The 19,356-nt window shown below is 39.7% G+C and overlaps 2 protein-coding genes across 3 annotated transcripts; one reads left to right on the plus strand and one right to left on the minus strand.

Moving 5' to 3' along the window:
* Positions 1-1,707: 1,707 nt before the first annotated feature.
* mxd3 (MAX dimerization protein 3) lies at positions 1,708-8,756 on the minus strand. The gene is made up of 6 exons (XM_081382351.1): positions 8,399-8,756; positions 7,651-7,753; positions 6,949-6,978; positions 5,954-6,068; positions 3,953-4,118; positions 1,708-2,899 (listed from the first exon to the last, which is right to left on the minus strand). Exons 1-6 carry the CDS (start codon positions 8,466-8,468, stop codon positions 2,784-2,786), a joined length of 600 nt encoding a protein of 199 aa, XP_081238477.1. The 5' UTR covers positions 8,469-8,756; the 3' UTR covers positions 1,708-2,783.
* Positions 8,757-9,867: 1,111 nt separating this feature from the next.
* rnf103 (ring finger protein 103) lies at positions 9,868-19,040 on the plus strand. Of its 2 annotated transcripts, XR_014031340.1 has the most exons (5): positions 9,868-10,471; positions 10,557-10,699; positions 13,086-13,201; positions 14,918-16,378; positions 16,632-17,489. XR_014031340.1 is itself a non-coding variant. In XM_081382463.1 (4 exons), the coding sequence occupies exons 1-4, from the start codon at positions 10,246-10,248 to the stop codon at positions 16,284-16,286; spliced, it is 1,854 nt and encodes a 617-aa protein (XP_081238589.1). In that variant the 5' UTR covers positions 9,868-10,245; the 3' UTR covers positions 16,287-19,040. The 2 variants fall into 2 exon arrangements, 1 of the variants encoding a protein (XP_081238589.1); XM_081382463.1 differs by having other exon boundaries at positions 14,918-19,040.
* Positions 19,041-19,356: the final 316 nt, after the last annotated feature.

Consider the following 19,356-nt stretch of genomic DNA (forward strand, 5'->3'; position numbering starts at 1 on the left):
GCTCACTATTATCCCTTACATAACAGACCGCTGCGGAGTATAACAGACCGTTGCCATGAAAAACAGCGCGTTGCTATGGACGCGGAACGGACTATTTTCTTTGGCGGAAGCAATACAATCGTTTTTAAATCAATAAACTCCTTTTTAAATCAATAATTCGTGTCAAATTATTTATTTATTTTGTAGGTAGCCATGTAATAAGCGGGATAATGTATAGAGAGGCGGTCGTTATAGCGAATAACAAGCCCTTCAGGCTGTCAAGACCCCTCCGCTTCGCGTCGGGGTCTCGTTCAGCCTGTCGGGCTTGTTATTCGCTATAACAACCGCCTCTCTATACATTATCCCTTACACTGAACACGTAACATGCATGATGTCACTGTTTTCACAAATTCGCTGTTTTGTTGTTCATGGTCCTGGAGAGGATAACAGGAACGTTTTCAAAACCTTGCACTTTGAAACTCTGATTTCTAAAGCTTTGTTTTCAGGCCGGCAAAACGCTGTTGTCGTGTAAATGTACTGCCAAATCGCACAAGTTTTTAATAGAAAATGGTGTCGCGTAAACAAATTTGCATATCATTTTTGTTTACGCGACACAATTTGCGCTCATTTGCATATTCATAGAACCACGAATACTAAATGAGCAAGGGTGTTTGAACATGAAAGACTAAAAGTTTTTGAAATGGTCAGTGCATGTGTGTGTGAAGCTCCGCCCCCTGTGCCGGGAGCAGCAGCTCATTTGCATTTAAAGGAACAGACACAAAACGGTGCGTTTTTGCTCACCCTCAGAAATTTACAATTTTAACATGCTATATAAAAATATCTGTGGGGTATTTTGAGCTAAAACTTCACACACACACTCTGGGGACATCAGAGACTTATTTTACATCTTGTGAAAAGGGCATTATACCACCCCTTTAAGGTTTTAAATGATTGACTACAGGGGGACTTTAAAGACACTGGTTAATAAAGTCAGATTAAATACAGTGTTATTTAGCATTTAATTATTGCAGGTTTGCGGAATAATCTGCATTTGCATTTCACAGTTTTCATTATTTTCTAGGAATACTGAATCCGTTTTGAGCAAGTGATAGGATTAAATGCATGCTTACATTTAGTCTGTGACTACAACACCCATCATATCACTCTCAACAAGAGAGGAAACAGTAGAGCGGACAGTTAATACATGGGACACAAAGTTACTGATTTAAAAAAGTAACACATATTTTGTAGTAAATTTAAAAGTAGCATGTTACTTTACTAGTTACTTAAAAGTAATCCGATTACATAATTACTCAAGTTACTAATAATTTGTTACTCCCAACACTGGTCACTATAGTAACTATAAATTATGCATAATTACATGCAACTAACCCTATACTAATAACATGTAGTAATGTATTACTCTATACTTAAATGCATAATTACACTGTAAGATAAAGTGTAAAAATAATTTAAAATAAACTGCAATATTCCATAACAAAATACAAGAATTGGCCACTTTGGCAGCAGTGCTCACATTTTCCTCAGAAATGAAGAATCTTAATAATCTTCAGAGATTAATATGTTCCCGGCAGGTTTGATATGACTGAATATGAGGCTGTTTTTCCAGAAGGATCATCAGGGTTGAGGTCTAACCGTAGTCTAATGTGTTACAATCAAGTTTACAGTTTCAAATGTGTAACATAGACAAAAACCACAAGTCAGATTAAATACATAAAATATTTATTTGTACAAAATGCTTATGTCGGTAAAAAAGAATAAAATGCTACATATGAGTACAAGGAGAGACATAAATACAAAGGTGTTCCTGGTCCAATGACAAACGAATCGTTCATAAGGCTTTTGGTGTTCAGAACTGTATATACAACGTACATCTGTCCGTGTACATTAACACAATTACTGTACAAACATCTTACCAACAAAGGCATGTTCATAATAGTTTGCATAAATGACTGATATGAGCATATACTGAACAGTTTGCGAATAAAGCAATTCGTGTATTTTGTCGAGACTACCAAAGTATGTACTAAAAACATGAGCAGACTAACACAACTTAAGGGGAAAATGCTGGAAATCCACTATACAAATGAAAGAAAAAGAAAAAGTATAAAGATTAAAAACACTTCACTGTTTTCTGTTTCTTTAGGGCTCAACATAACAGTTGTTAATGTGTTTGAACAGCACCAACTTCAGTCCACCAGAGTGAACCAAAGCACAGGACTAAAACAAGAATCGTCAGGATGATACAGATCGCAGATCATTTTAAAGTCACCTGTACCTTTACCCAATCACAAACTCAAAGAAGAAAAGATCATCAAATTATCTGCAGAAGAAAGCATCATTTCCTTCTGAATTGCAGAATTACATTAGCCTCCCCCAATTATTATTTTTTTCAATCAGCAAGTAACAGAATCAAAACAGTTTGATCAAAATGCATTGACATAATCTGCAATCTCACACATTAGGAACAACACACATGTAAAGAGACATTGCAAGTGCTCATGCGTACGCTTTGTGCAACGTATCAAAACTCAGAATTAAATAAGCCGGGTATTGAAACATGTAAGTGCAAGCCGATGTGAAAATGAAATCGTTCAGAGGGAATCAATCCCCACCACGCTTGAGTCTGGAGAGTGTATCGGAGACTAGAGCACCATGATGCCGTTAGTGTGAAGAATACACTGCACAGAATATGTTCCAGTCATGCTCAGAAGACGTTTGCTGATGTTTTCAGTGTCAGAAACACAAGGCTGTTCTGTGATGAAGATGAAGATGAGCATCGGTCATAACCAGGTGTGGTCAGATGAGGAGTAACTGTGGTCCACTCCAGTGTGAGACGAGACCAGACCGTCACACTCCAGGGTCCACACCATACTCTCCACATCTATTTCAACGTCCTCTGCAAACACACACCAGATCACAGTTACACACTACAACAGGCTATAGATGCACTTTATGATGGATGGATGCACTTTTATGATGGATGGATGCACTTTATGATGGATGGATGGATGCACTTTATGATGGATGGATGCACTTTTATGATGGATGGATGCACTTTTATGATGGATGGATGCACTTTTATGATGGATGGATGCACTTTTATGATGGATGGATGCACTTTTATGATGGATGGATGCACTTTTATGATGGATAGATGCACTTTTATGATGGATAGATGCACTTTTATGATGGACAGATGCACTTATGATGGACAGATACACTTTTATGATGGATAGATGCACTTTTATGATGGATTTTATGATGGATAGATGCACTTTTATGATGGATAGATGCACTTATGATGGACAGATGCACTTTTATGATGGATGGATGCACTTTTATGATGGATAGATGCACTTTTATGATGGATAGATGCACTTTTATGATGGATAGATGCACTTTTATGATGGACAGATGCACTTTTATGATGGACAGATGCACTTTTATGATGGACAGATGCATTTTTATGACGATAGATGCACTTTTATGATGGATAGATGCACTTTTATGATGGATAGATGCACTTTTATGATGGATAGATGCACTTTTATGATGGATAGATGCACTTTTATGATGGATAGATGCACTTTTATGATGGATAGATGCACTTTTATGATGATAGATGCACTTTTATGATGGATGGATGCACTTATGATGGACAGATGCACTTTTATGAGCTTCAATCTGTTGGTTCATTATTTAAGCTTGGAAGAGCCAAGACATTTTTTAATATAACTGTGATTGTGTTCGTCTGAAAGAAGAATGTCATATACACCTAGGATGACTTCAGGGTGAGTAAATCATGGGCTAATTTGCATTTTAAAGTGAACTACTCCTTTAAATCAGCAGCCCTGAATAAACATGTGACCCTGAAAGCTCATGTATGACCCTAGTGAGGAGCACTGAGCTGTGAGGTGTGTGTGTGTGTGTGTGTGTGTGTGTGGGTCACCTCTCTCCGAGTCGGATCTCTCCGAGGACACGGTGGAGCCCAGGCTGTCGTTCCTCATGCGCTCGGATCCGCCCTGCAGTTTCTCCAGCCGCGTGCGTAACTCTCTCTGCTCCCAGCGCAGACGGCCCTTCAGCAGCTCCGAGCGCTCGTCCTGCTCCTGCAGCTTCTGCACACACACACACACGCACACGCTCAGACCTCTGCGGCTCAATAAACCAGGATCTCTCTAATCCATCAATCAGGTCTGAAACCATTTAGAGCTAACGTTCTGTTGCTTGTTATAACTATATATTTGTTTATTATGGTTTGTCAGATATCATGTGGGAGACGCATGACTGCCATTAGGGCACATCAGGTACAGTCACTTGCTTTGCTTTATTAATTTAATACACACAGCCATTAATGCTCGAATGAGATGTGCTCCTTAAATGCTTGATATGTAGTTTCAGCTTGAAAAATGCTAAAAAAAACACAGGTAAACTCACAGAGGCACGTGGAGGAAATCAAATCCATAAAAGATGTAACTTTACTTTACATTAATGAAATAAAAGAGCCTTAAAGTTGATTACATGTTGGAAATATTTTATTTTTAAAGCCCCCCTGTGGTGTTAATTCAGCTTATAATGTTGTTTATGTGTCTATGTGGTGTTTTTAATATGCTTTAAGACAAACCATGTGTAAGTTCATAAGTCGACAGCATTGCTGAGTATTTCCTCCTTAAAACTGCAGTGAACCAAAGACAGTCTCAAACACACGCTTTGAAATCGCTGGTGTTTCTGACGTCACAAACTACCTTGTAACCAATCAGATCAACGTGTGATCGTCAACCAGTGGATCTCTGAGCTGAGTGAGTGAGGGGAGGCGGGGCTCATTTGCATATTCATGGAACCACTTATACTAAATGAGGCAAGGGTGTCGAGTTACATTCAAGATATTTTAAGACATGAAGACATTTTCTCAAGGAAAAACCATTTAAATATGTAATTTTGGTGATCAAAGATGAGTTTTAAGGGATAAAATGATTGACCGCAGGGGGACTTTAAGGCAGTGGCTAAACACGGCTGCTGTTATCAGACAGGTTTCTTCTGTTATTTCACTATTCATGGTCATTTATGCACTTAAAGCTATGTGGAAATAAATGTGATATCTCTGTGAGTGATTGCGATACTAGAGTATACATTTTGCGTAAGAGACATTATTTGCTGTCAGACATGTATATCTTCTCACTCTAAAACATTAAAAACTAGACCACAACAACATTAATGTTTCTGACAACATGCCATTTTGGAATTGAATAATGAATTCACTGTTTTGTTTGATACTTTCCTGACCATATTTATTTATTCCAGTGATCTAGTTGTCTTGACTCTTTTGCCCAACAAACTGCAGTTTAAAACAAATTACGTTCATGCAAAGATGATAAACTCCCGTGTCATTTATTCATGTGCTCCATTTGAAAACATTAGACTGTGTCAATTTATTTAGCATATTATTGCTGCTGCTGTGAAATAAAAATAGATTAAAAACATGCTGTGATATGATACGAAGAAGGAAAAGTAAAACATTAAATAAATATTGGTTCTCTGACGTACAAATGTGCAGCGAGGCGGATTAGCTGAGGTGACGTGACGCTAACAGGCAAACGGCTTGTAGTGACATCAGAGCAATCCACCTGTCACTCAAGTGGCCACGCCCTTAATTATGCAGAACTTTAAGGCTTAATATAATTTAAACGGATGAGTTATTAAATATTCACCCTCTCACAGTCGTCGCAAAATTAGCTTTATAGACCAAAACCACTTTTAGCTCCAGGCTGTAAACATGTTTTTTCTGCTGTAAAGTTGTTCATTTTTACATGGGGGTTTATGGGACTGACTCTCCTCTGCAGCCGGCCTCTAGTGGCCAGAGGATGAACTGCAGGTTAAGTCTCTTCCGTGTTGGACTGAAGAGAGAGACGGGAGGTTCACACAGGTGTCGTCAGTGCGGGGTGAACCGGCTCACCTTGATGTGCAGCTGGGCTTGTCTGAGCAGGTTGAGGGTTGTGTTCCTCGCAGAATCAGAGGACAGAGGAACCTGCTCCTTCAGCTGGTCCAGGCAGTGTCTCAGCTGAGCTCTCCTACACACACACACACACACACACACATACACCTGTAACCTAAAGGAATCCTACAAAACATACATAATGTTTGGTCTTCACCTTTAAGTAAAAACGCATGGGTCAAACCTGTGTGACCTATAGGACATCTGGTGTAGACCACCTGATCAAGTCTAGCTTTAAAATTGAGAAAAGTCTTGGTTTTAATTTCCAGATGAGTTGCATACAACTTATTATTCTTGCACATATGCCACTCTTCTTGCCACTTATGTAAAATATATCTGTTAATAATCGGTCTGAATTTGACATTCATTCATTTCCTCATTAAGAGCTTCCTCGGCCGCTGCACCAGCTTGCTCATTTCCTGCAAGTCCAACATGTCTGTAAGCTTCAAGCTAATGCATGAGCGCGAGGTTTAGCACTGAGAGGAGAGACTGTAAAGGGATAGCTGCGTGTAACTGAACTTAAACGTAAGACGTTTCTAACATTATAAAGGATAAAGAAAAGACCGTAACAGGAGTGAACGTGTGTGTGTTCCTATCTGCGAACACTGAGTTTGTGTTTTTATTTATCATCATCTTCATTTTTAATTTAGGGATTTAAACTGTCCTTTTGCTTTATAGCTCTTTTGCACATAGATATAGATATAGATATATTCACTATTATATTCATGTTTTCAGAGCATTCAGTTGGCACATTAGTTAGGACAGCTTTGGCCAGGACGTGGAGAAGTGTGTTTTGTCAATAAAAAAAAAGAAAAGAAAATTGGCCTTTAAAAAAATCGGATTAATCGAAGAAATAATCGGCCAACTAATCAATCATCAAAATAATCGTTAGTTTGAGCTCTAGAGAGTTGATGACAGAAACAACAGCCCGATCGCCAGAGGAAGAGAGTACTCACCTGTGTTTCTCCAGCTCGTTGTGAACAGACCTGAAACAGAAACAAAGAGCTTTACTTTGCAATAATAGTTGTTCATATTAAGGATATCAGCCATTTATTTTCATAGGATTTGTGCAATTACTATTAAACTTTGTTAACCCTAAAAATGAACATTTTTGGTCCCAAATGTTTAGAAATGTCACTGGTAGTCACTGTATGAAGAATTTTTGGGTGTAATATGTCACAGTTTACTTTATTTTGCTCTCCTCACTTAAAGAAATGAACTATAGTGTCCTGATCACACTAGTGAAACAATATCACAAATGATATCTGGTGTCTGAATAATGTTTGGTTTGACTGTATATGTGCACTTGCTGTGTTTTGTAGTGTAATAGTGTGAGTGACGCATTCACACTGAAAATCATAAAGTAAAGAAGTTGATTATAAATATCCCAGTGCACGCACTCGAGTCCACTGTCACAGCTTTAATTACACATCAGACTCTGATGAACCTCGTATACTAGACTTGTTTTAGGTGAACTATCGCTTTACGCAGTCTAAGAGGAAGCAACTATTATCATATATTTGCATAAAAACAGCAAAAGTGAAGGATCGGAGTACAATAAAATTGAATTTGTACAATAATATAGTAATGTCCAAATGAGCAGGGCATCACGTGTGTGTGTGTGTGTGTGTGTGTGTGTGTGTGTACCGTACACTCACCTGCTGTTCCCGGGAGAAAGGCTCTTTGTCTTCTGCTTTCTCCTCTTATCTGAATCTCCTTTACTGTAGAAGGGGAGCACTGAGGCATAGCCGTGCTCAGCCTCTGAAATATACAACACATAACATGAGCCCAGCATACTTCCTTTCATGCAAGATCCTCACATACAAGCTTCAGATGAGTCATTTCAGACAAGTGCACTGACATCGGACATCTAAAACCAGCGAGAGTCTGCGGTGCGAGACAGAGAGAGGGATCTGCTGTGTGTCAGCATCTCATCAAATCAGCTGTGTGTGTGTGTGTGTGTCGGTGTGTGTGTGAGAGCGCTTTCTGATTTTGGCGCCATCGAACTACTTGACATATTTTTGAAATCAACGCGTTCCATTCTGCGAACTGTATCCGTTATTCGTGACGCGGGTGTTGCTACACTGTAACTCGCGCTAGAACTCGCGCAGCGCTGCTACATTTCAAATCTGTGACGATTTCGCGCCTTATTGTGTACAATACAGAACTGAAATGTAGGTCACAAGAGCCAAACACAATAATATCAGCAATAAAAGCTCTTTTTACCACTCTACAAACACACCAAATAATCATGTGCAACGAAGAAAACACTCCCAACACATACACGAAGAATCAACTAGTGCAAATATTAACGAAGGTAAATAAAAACACACACACAGCAGCAGACTGTCCGAAACGGCTTCGGTTTCAATACAAACAACCTGAGAAGGAAATAACGGCTGATACCTCTTTCCTTCCGCTCCAGATACTCCGCTGCCTGCAGGAGCACTTGGATGTTGCACGTATTTACCTCCATTTTTGAGTCTGACAAACAATGTTATTTTGAAAGCGCCGAGAGCGACACGGATCTATTGATCTACAGTGGAGAGTTCGGCTGATCCAGCGAGCCACGTCATAACGCGTCATGACGCGTCACGCCCTCTTCCACGCTCGCGCGACCGCTCCCTCCTCACACAAAAACAACTAGTGTTTACGCTTATCTTCATCAAATGAAGCCGATCTCAGCTTACACTAGAGATTATGGGCAAATATTATTCCCCACACACTCGTGAAGTGAACTCAAACTACTGAAACTGATCGATCAAAGGACAGAAATGAGGACTTTTATTTTGACACGCGTTTTCGACGCTCTTCAGAACCATATGCAGTCGCACATAACTGCAAACATAGCACTTTACAATAAGGTTATTTCGTTAACTACCTTAGTTAACATGAACTAAGAATGAACAATAGTTCTTCAGCATTTATTAATCTTAGTTAATAGTAATTTCAACATTCACTAATACGTTATTAAAATCAAAGGTTGTATTTATTAACATTAGTTAATGCACTGTGAACTAACATGAACAAACAACGAACAGCTGTATTCTAACATTAACAACGATTAATAAATACTGTAACAAATGTATTGCTCATTGTTAGTACATGTTAGTTAGTACATGTTACCTAATGAACCTTATTGTAAAGTGTTACCCATATTTAAAAAAATCATATTTAGCTTGAACTAAAAATAATAGAAACTGAATGGAGTTTAAAATGAATTATTCTGATAAAATACAAATTCATTAACGTAATTAAAATTACACAAAATAAATAATAATTAAGTCGAGACATGTGTTTAACAGATATAACCATCACGGGTTCTTGAGCTAAGAGTAAAGGTGCGGATACAAGCAGATAAAGTGATGAAAACAAGCGAGAACGCAGAGGGCTTTTATTTTGTTACACGTTTTTATTGACGCTCAAGAACACACTTAAAACTTCCATGACACGACTTTCACGAATTAAATAAAAAATAACAATACAATATTCATTCATTAACTAACATGCAATAGTTCACAGAAGGCCTACATGCAATAACTCGATCAGGGAAATGAAACATGATTGTATCTCTTTGTATGGTTCAATGAACAATAACAACAACAAAAATGATCCTAAATATATAATTACTCTGAAAAGAAAAGAAAAGAAAAGAAAAGAAAAAAAGATGAAAAGAAAAGAAAAGAAAAGCACAATAATACGGTTAAATAATATCTTTGAATAAGTCGTCGTAATGCATCAAACATTTTTCATGAGGGATGAAATAAAAGAGTTAAATTCAGCAAGAAAAAGAGGAAAGTTGAAAGTAGACTTTTTTTGCTTGTGAATGCAGAATTTTGGAGAGGTTAACAACATATTCAACGTAGCTCGCCTTTGCACCGGAAGTGACGTCACTCGCGTCAGTTTGTTATGCGCACCAGCTGACCGTCAGCGAGCCAGAGAGAGCATACAGACAGCGCTGCTCACACGCACACACACATTATCGTTCTCCGGAATCACGAACATAATATCGGTATCGCAGTATGAGGAGTGGGTTCTGTCGGGACAGTGAGTGTGTGTGAATGAGGACCGCGGTTGGGCCAGTCCGTCGCGCGCAGCCTCGAGCCCCGAAGCCCAGGCCTGCGCCAGTGTTTATATAATTACATCAGACGATGGGAGCGATTCCCTGCTTCGGAAGTAGTTTGTTGGATGTTAGTCTCGCTGGAGACATATAAGTGTTTACTGCCAACGCGAATCTTCCGTCCGCGAGAAAAATGTGGTGGAAACTGTTCTTTCTGCTCCTGTATTTCTTGATGCTGTTCATCCTGGCTCGGTTCTTCGAGGCCGTCGTGTGGTATGAGACCGGGATCTTCGCCACGCAGCTGGTGGACCCGGTGACGCTGAGCTTCAGGAGGCTGAAGACCATCCTGGAGTGCCGAGGACTGGGTTACTCGGGCCTGGCGGAGAAGAGGGACGTGCGGGAGCTGGTGGAGAACTCGGGTGAGTGAGAGTGTGTTGTGTTTGAGTCTCACACACACATATTCTGTGAGGTATGGGCTGATGTTGAGCATGTTTGCTCCTGAAGGTGAGCTGATGCAAGGCGAGCTGTATTCTGCCATCAAGAGTGAGGAGCAGCAGACCGGCTCTGACTCCAGCACGACTTTCAGCGGAGAGATGCACTTCTACGAGCTAGTGGAGGACACTAAAGACGGGATCTGGCTGGTTCAGGTTAGTGTTGATCTGCAGAATCCCTGACAGCATTCAAAGGCAGCTGGAAACTCGTAATGCACATCATAAATGTAAATCCAAGCGTGAGAAGCTTTCATTTACAGCGATAGCTCACCCACAGATCTGCCATTCAGCGTTGGGGAAATGTAATGCATTGCAGTATTGCGTTGCTTACGTTACTTTTGCGATACTTTTCCTCACCTGGGCTGGGCTTGCTTGATTGTTTTGAACTCTTTCCCCACCATTGACAGAATTTCCCAGCAATCCGTGTCTTCATTAGCCGCTTTTCCATTACCCTTTAAATTGCGGAATTGTGAATTTAAAATACGCCCATTGGAAACACGTAAATTGCGCAAAAACTCCCATATATCGCACAGAAGTTTTTACGCTCGCATGAGGAGGTTTTTCAGGCAGTTCGAAAAAGGAATATATCACAAAACAGTTTTTTCTGGATTTTCTGGTCACTTAGTGTAGCCTAAGTTGATCTTTCTTTAAAGAAGGTGCGGTGTGTCTGGACAGAAAACGACACCGATGTCTTTATTAAACTCATAAGAGACGATGCGTGTACTGGATTCTAGACAACAGAGAAATGCCAGAGTTTATCAAGAGCTGGAAGCAGAAGTGAGGGAGAAACTCCTCATATGAGCCGCTCTCAGTACAAGAGGACTTCCTTGCCATCAGTGCTTGGATGAAATGCGTAAGTCTTCTTCGATTAGCAATAATAGCTAGTGCGGTGGTTGAGATATATGTAAACCTATTAACATCCATCGCCATGATTTATCGCAGGAGGAAAAAATTACGTTTTAGTCGCGTTACATCGGGTAATGGAAACACTGTCATTTCGCAATAGTTTTTATCGACATTTAGAAAACATCGCAAAAGTTTTGCGCAAATCTGTAATAGAAACGTGGATACTGTTATACTGTAGGGGGCGCTATTACACAGCTCCTGAAAGAGTTCACAATCTCCCGATCAAAACAGGAGAAGCAGAAACAAGCGATAGAAGCACTGCAGGTAAAATAACACGACATTAAACAGCATTAGAGTGCCTAATGTTACTGAGTGAAATGTTGAACCCATGAAGAGGGTGTTGATGGACTCGACCCACTCCAACAGTGTTTATGATCAGCTAGAATGAAACGATTAAAAGCAGAGGCTCTGTTCTTTCTTTTCACATATTGCACATTCAGATATTCATACAACAATATTCTGAGAGACATAAAAGTTTTGTGAAAATGATTAAAAACGCTGACGGTGGCTGGCAACTTTTTTTTTTTGTTAATCGCTGGTGAGGAAAGAGTTAATAACAACAATAGTAAAGCCTCAGGCTGAAGGAAATGCAGATGCACTCCTGTACATTAGGGGGCGCCACTCAAACACACCTTCAGTTCAACACTCTTCAGCAATTAAAACATGAGACACTAATGTGATGTTCATTTTTGCTCATTAGTATGGTTGAATTGGATCATCAAAGGTCAGCAGCAAAGTGAGATGAGTAAATGCTCACATTAGTCTAGAACTACAATCCCCATCATGTTCACACACACCTCTGCACTTACCCACAATTCCTCTCAGCATGAGGACAGCAGAGCTGTCAGTCAATGCATGGGAAAAATGTGACCTTGGTTGGAAAAGTAACACATATTTTGTTGTAAAAGTAATGCATTACTTGTCTAGTTACTTTAAAAAGTAATCTGATTACATACCTTGAGTTACTCCAACACTGCTCATTGTTTCTTCACTCTCACATCATTAATCCCAACGGACCTTCAGTTTCATACAGCGATAGCTTACAGTAACATCCAGACGGACACATCAGTCTGCAGTCTGAATGCTCCTTCTGGAGACATGTATTAATGTTTATATAAACTAGGGTGACCATACGTCCTCTTTTTCCAGGTCATGTCCGGCCGGGATTTCGAGATCGCCCAAAATATCCGGGATTCGGCTTTTGCTTTCTCGTCGCCATTCATTTTGTTTACATGCACACCTTTTGATTCAATAGGACTGAATTAATTCCGATTGGTGAATCTGAATGTAGTGTTTACATGAACGCTAAACAAGTGATCGGTTGCTAAGAAAATTCCTGTGTTTTCGTCTCGATCGGGATCCGTGTGAAGCAGAATGCATGACCTGCAAAGCTGGCATGTACGTGTCAGTGTCAAATAATGTAATAATGTAAACATAATGAATGGTGACTGTAGAAAGCAAAAGCCGAATCCCGGATATTTTGGGCGATCTCGAAATCCCGGCCGGACATGACCTGGAAAAAGAGGACGTATGGTCACCCTATATAAACTATAAAATAGATATCGAAGGCACGTTGTGTGTGTGCAATATATATATATGTATGTATCTATATAAACGATGACTGTCGTCCCCTTAGGTAATCGCCCAGGACAGAAACCCGCTGTTGAGCACGGCCAACTGGGGCAAAATGGTGCAGAAAGTCTCCCAGTTTGGCATTCGGACCGGCACCTTCAACTGCTCCAGTGACTCCAGGTGAGGAACGCCACATTTCTGCAGTCTTCCTTCCTCTAGCCACTGACAGCAGGGTTTCACATTCCTGTGAGCTGATCAACCAAGCGTGGCATGTCTGAAATGCAGTGTGTGGAGTTAACCTCAGACCCAGTCATGCCTTTCATACTTACTTTTATATAGCCTATATTTTTATATATATTCAGCAAATTCAGCAACCACAGTCACAAACAAAATATAGCCGAGAAAGCGCATGGTTGCCAGATTGCAAAGATTAAGCACATCTGCAATAGTAGTACGGTATTACAATAATAACCTAATAATGGAATTAACACAAACAACAACACTAAAATGCCCAGATGCAGTATGATATTGGTTATTTTGAAAATTTGCTTAAGTAAAACACCGGGTGGAAAATGAACAGAAAAACTCTGAGATCTGGCAACCGCAAACACGAATTGTAGAGCAGGGTTCTCAAACTCAAATTGGCTGTGAACGACATCTCATAGGAGGGCCATTTTAACATTCAAGCACAACAAAAAAGCGACTTTTTTTTTCTGGGAATTTACTTTACTTGCTGAAATGTTAGCTCTCATTTACTTCAAATTCTGTAACTAGTATATTTTGTCATACTTAACAAAAAAAGTATGCAGTTTGAGACCCCTGTCGTAGAGGACAGACTAATATTTTGCCCTTTTTTTGACACAAATAAAGAGAGAGATTTTGGTCAAGTTTTTATTTTTTTAAACTACATTTTAATCTCGTCTTTTTTGGTGTACGCGTATATAGTCATGTTGATGTAGTCAGAGTTATGGTTTAATGGCCTTCACGTCACAGGAATTTCCGTCATAGTTTTTGTTCAAGTTAGACATTCTTCCTTCATTCTCATCTCAGCACATATTTCTACTGAAAGCCACACAAGAAATATGTGAATTATTCACCCTCTGGTGCTCTTCGTGTGTTTGGTCTCAAATGACCGAAATAATATTTTTGATTTCAATGAAAATAATGTGTTGTATTTTAGTCTGATAATGTTTTTTTAGGGGATTTTATGGTGCTCCATTATATTTATGCTGTATTTATAATCCATTTATTCACTTTTTGAGCATAGACCTGAAAATTAAATTTCCATCTTAAACTGTGGTAAATCTTGAATGCTTCAGCGCTCAGACTTCAGTTTGATCTCTTTTCAGAGACGACACTCGGCAGATTATTGATGAAGTGAAACAAGTTTTAAAAAGTGAACTTAAAAAAGGTACAGAATTTATTGTAATGAAAAACATGCAAAAATACTATTTTCAATTTTTATATGAAATGTATTTTCATAAACATGTTTTACTCTAAACCTGCTAGAAAATGAAAGCCATGATTGTAAGCCAGTGGTGCTCCAGATGTGCGGCTGATCTCTCAGTGAATGAGCGTTCAGTGAGAGTGTGTTCGGCTGCAGTACCAAACGCTTCCACTAGAGGAAACTCTCTCACTCATTTACGTTTCTGACCGCGAGGAGCTCAAGCGGCACTGTTTCTCTCAGGACCATTTAACCTGTTCCAGTCATGTGCATGATTTTTTTATTTTTTTTTGTGTTCACACAGCAAGTGCCAAAACCTTTGCCAAGTTTCGTACCATTCCGATAAAAAAAAATATTTTTTTTTACAAGAGCACCAGATTCAGAAATCCAAAATATGGTGTCATTATCAGAGAAAAATGCATTGATTGTTTCCCCTCACTCCCTGTTGTCAGGTACTGCCACAAGCGCGGCTGGATGAAGTCCACCCTCATCATGTCGGTCCCGCAGACCTACGCCTCCAAAGGGAAGGTCATGCTGAAGGAGTACGACGGCAGGCGCATCGAGACCGAGCACATCTTTAAGTGGATGACGGCGCACGTCGCCTCGCGCATCAAAACCATCCGCGTCTCCCAGCGCTTGCTGGACGACTGGTACCAGATGGAGAAGCAGCCCGTCAAGATGTTCCTGTTCGCCAGGCTCCTGCAACCCCCCGCGTTCTTCTCCGCGCTCAGCATCAAGTTCACCGGGCGGATAGAGTTCATCTTCGTGGACGTGCGCGACTGGGAAAACACCAGCGTTCTGGAGGAGATCGGGGTTCGGCAGACGCCCTCGTACATCCTCAAAACTCCGGAAGGCATTTACAGATACGGGAACAGTACCGGGGAGTTCATCTCTCTGCACGCCATGGACTCGTTCCTTCGCTCCGTGCAGCCGGAGGTCAACGACTTGTTCATTTTAAGCTTAGTCATGGTTAATCTGATGGCTTGGATGGATCTTTTCATAACGCAAGGAGCCACTATTAAACGCTTTGTGGTTTTGATTAGCACGCTAGGCACTTATAACTCGCTACTCATCATCTCCTGGCTGCCAATCCTCGGGTTTCTCCAACTCCCGTACTTGGATAGCTTTTACGAGTACAGCTTGAAACTCTTGCGCTACGCAGACACCACGACCATCGCCTCGTGGGTCCGATCCGACTGGACCTTTTACTCTTCCCACCCGGCTCTGTTCCTCAGCACTTATCTGGCTCACGGGCTTCTCATCGACTACTTCGAGAAGAAGAGGAGATGCAGCAACGAAGACCAAAACGCCAACAACCTCGAGTGGTTGTCGAGTCTGTGGGATTGGTACACCAGCTACCTAGTGCATCCCATAGCCTCGTTCCAGAACTTTGAGTCCGACTGGGATGACGATCCTAATTTCCTTTTGGAAAGGTTGGCATTCCCCGATCTCTGGCTTCACCCGCTTGTCCCGACAGATTACATCAAGAACCTGCCAACCTGGAAGTTCAGACTGAGTCCGGACCCGAACGGTGACCCGGAAGCGCATCACTCGAGTAATCCGGATGGTAATCCGGAGCCGGACCCGGACTGGTCTGGGTGGCCGTGTGGGATGCTCCACTGCAGCGAGTGTGTGGTGTGTCTGGAGAACTTTGACACGGATTGCCTGGTCATGGGTCTGCCGTGTGGTCATGTGTTCCACCAGCAGTGCATTGTGGTCTGGCTGGCCGGTGGGCGGCACTGTTGCCCCGTGTGCCGGTGGCCGTCAAACAAGAAACGACCCGCGAGACCGCGCGCAACTGAACCGCTGGATCCCGAGTAACCCGGAACTGTTTACGTCTCGCTTCCCACTGGTATTGTCAAAAGGACAGACTTTGGTAACAAGTTGATACTGAAATTTAAAAAAATGGATTCGTAAACGCCTCTGATTGGCCGTTGTGTTCACGAGCTCATCAGATATGTCTGTGATTGGCTACAATGATCAGCGCAGGGGAGCGTTTGAGAGTGTTTTGAGAGCACTAGCAGGACCAGTCCGCTGATAGACTCCTGCTTTCAAGCGCTCGCGCATGTGTGTGTGTGTAAGCGCTCGCTCGCCTCATTGATGTCTATTTACAACATGTTTTTGAAGCGCTGATCATTCTAGCCAATCACAGACATATCTGATGAGCTCGTGAACACAACGGCCAATCAGAGGAGTTTATGAGTCCGCTCAAAGCGGCGCATTTTTTAAATTTCAGACTTGGTAGCGAAGTCGGTACTTCTGACAACACCACTCCCTGCACTTATTTAAAAAAGAAGAAACAAACATGACTTGATGTGTTTAGTCTTTAGATTCATAACATTGGCTCCTGGGGTTTTTGTTGGTGGTTTTAACTTTGCACAGTGTTTAATTAAAAAACGCATACTTCCCAATATATTTTTTTGAATCTTTTTTTTTTTTTTAAGGGAAAAAACTTGATTTGGGTGAAATGCCTTCTACTTAGATAAAAAAAAAAAAAAAAAAGATTTTAAAAGCTAAAAATGATTAAAATATTGGCTGGTACCGTTTCAGTTGTAGCACTCATCATGAATCCCAGTGAGACGTCGTGTTCCTGTTCCTGAGAATCGCATCGTGTGTTCAGTGTGTCTCCAAAATGTGAAAGATGTGTGTAAGATTGAGTTCCCTCACTACATCATCAGGGAGATTGAGTCTTTATAAAGGGTCAACACTCTGGGCATGTGCATAATGATGTTTTGTTTTTTTGAGAAAAAGTGATAGCTTTACATAACTTGAATTAAACTGCCCTGTGCACAACTAAAACATGGCTTTTCTTCATGGCTCCATCTGCATTTTATGTTATTGTCTTGTTGGAGCATGTTAGATTTTTATTACGTTTCGAACCGCATATTTTGGCATTAACACTAATACAGACTTGACCCCTTTGACCTCTGCTGTTCGTCAGAGCCTAAAAGTGATTTGGGAACTTATACCTGTAATGATGTTCAATTCAATAAAGTCCCGTTTTCTCACCGGTGTTACAATGTGGATCCGCTCAGTTTTGTCCAGTCACGACCACTTTAGCTGAATATACACCCCATATAGATCAATGGTAAATATAATATAGTAAATATGAATTAACACACACATTAATTATTGCAGAAATTGTAATTTACATGCAGGAAACTTCACTGCAACCTCACCTTATATGCCTCTTACATTAATTCACCATGGTGGCATGCAAAACTCTATATATACAGTTATTAATGATGTTTGTTACGGTTTATTGATTGATTGGTGCTATTAATATTCATATTAACATATATTTTTCATATTACAGTACTAATGAGAATGAGACTACAGCATTTTGCATTGTTCTTATGATAATTTAGGGTTTAATTGTGCTAAAAACAACGCACCTTAAAAATGAAGGGTTACACTATTTGGTTACACTTTATTTTAAGGTGTCATTGTATTTATATATTTAAGTACTGAGTGATATTAATAAACTATGTACTCACTATAGGGTTAGGGTAGGATTAGGGTTAGTTACATGTAATTATGCATAATTTACTGTTATTACTACGGTAAGTACATGTAACATATGTAACAAGGACGCTGTAAAAGAAAGTGTTACCCAATATTTTAAGGTGTCCCTCTTAGTGTAATTATACATTTAAGTACGGATTAATAATAATTAACTACATTTACATACTAAAGGGTTAGGATTAGGGTGTGGTTTAGGTTAGTTGCATGTAATTAAGCACAATTAGTAATTACTATCTACATGTAACGTGTAACAAAGACACTAAAAGTGGGTTACACTTTATTTTAAGGTGTCATTGTTACAGTGTAATTATATATTTAAGTACTGAGTAATATTAATTAACTACGTGTACCTTGTGTTATGTTGCGGGTCAATTTGACCCGTTTAGATTTTCTAGTTGTTGGAAATACTGGTTAACCTATGTTTTTTTTCTTGATATTTTGTGACTTTTTCTCATTTATCATCATGAACATGCATGCAAAGTTTAAACATGCTGGTGTTTTTTGACATATACAAACAAAATAAATGTTCCTTTCGTGATGTTCGCGGGTCAATTTGACCCGCATATTTTAACGCTCTAAGGCAACTGTACGGACCCAAAATAATAACATTTCTTGGTTATATTTTGTTATTTTATTTTTGATCATGAACATGCATGCAAAGTTTCAACATACTGGTGTTTTTTTTTTTTTTTTGACAAATACAAACAAAATTACTATTACGTTTGTGATGTCCATCATAGGCAGCTATTCAAAAGCAACTGTACAGACACAAAATAAAAACATTTATTTTATGTATGTCAGGGCATCAACTCCAGTTCTAAAGTGTAAGTGTATCCAAAAGTGCTCTAACCCAAACCATACACACTTGAAAAAGCTAAATCATGGTGTTCAGAATTAATTGCAAATTACAAATGAACATCTTTGACAGACACAGATAGTAAAATAAGCTCTCATTATATATTCAAGATATCTGAAATATCTTGAGACTTCGACATAGACAGCAGGAAAAATTTGCTCAGATTAACTGATTAATTGTTCAGTTATGATGTTCCAAGCAAAAAAAAAAAAAAAAGTAAAAAAAATGTATATGCAAATATATATAAATATAACGTATATTCAAATTTTAAATAGTTTTAAAAAATGGTTAAAAAACATTTTCATTAAATCATATCTTCAGATATATATTTTTTGGAATATTTGACAAATGCTGATATTAAAAGTTTACAGTTTGAACCTGAATCTTTGTTGTTTTTCATAGTGTGATTTTTGAGGAATTGTATTGAATCCAATGCGGGTCAATTTGACCCGGACCATAAGGGGAGTGCACAGAATTCCAACATAACACGAGGGTTAATATAGGGTTAGG

The sequence above is a fragment of the Scardinius erythrophthalmus genome (genome assembly GCF_964197995.2).
Source record: "Scardinius erythrophthalmus genome assembly, chromosome: 13".
NCBI classification, from domain to species: Eukaryota; Metazoa; Chordata; class Actinopteri; order Cypriniformes; family Leuciscidae; genus Scardinius; species Scardinius erythrophthalmus.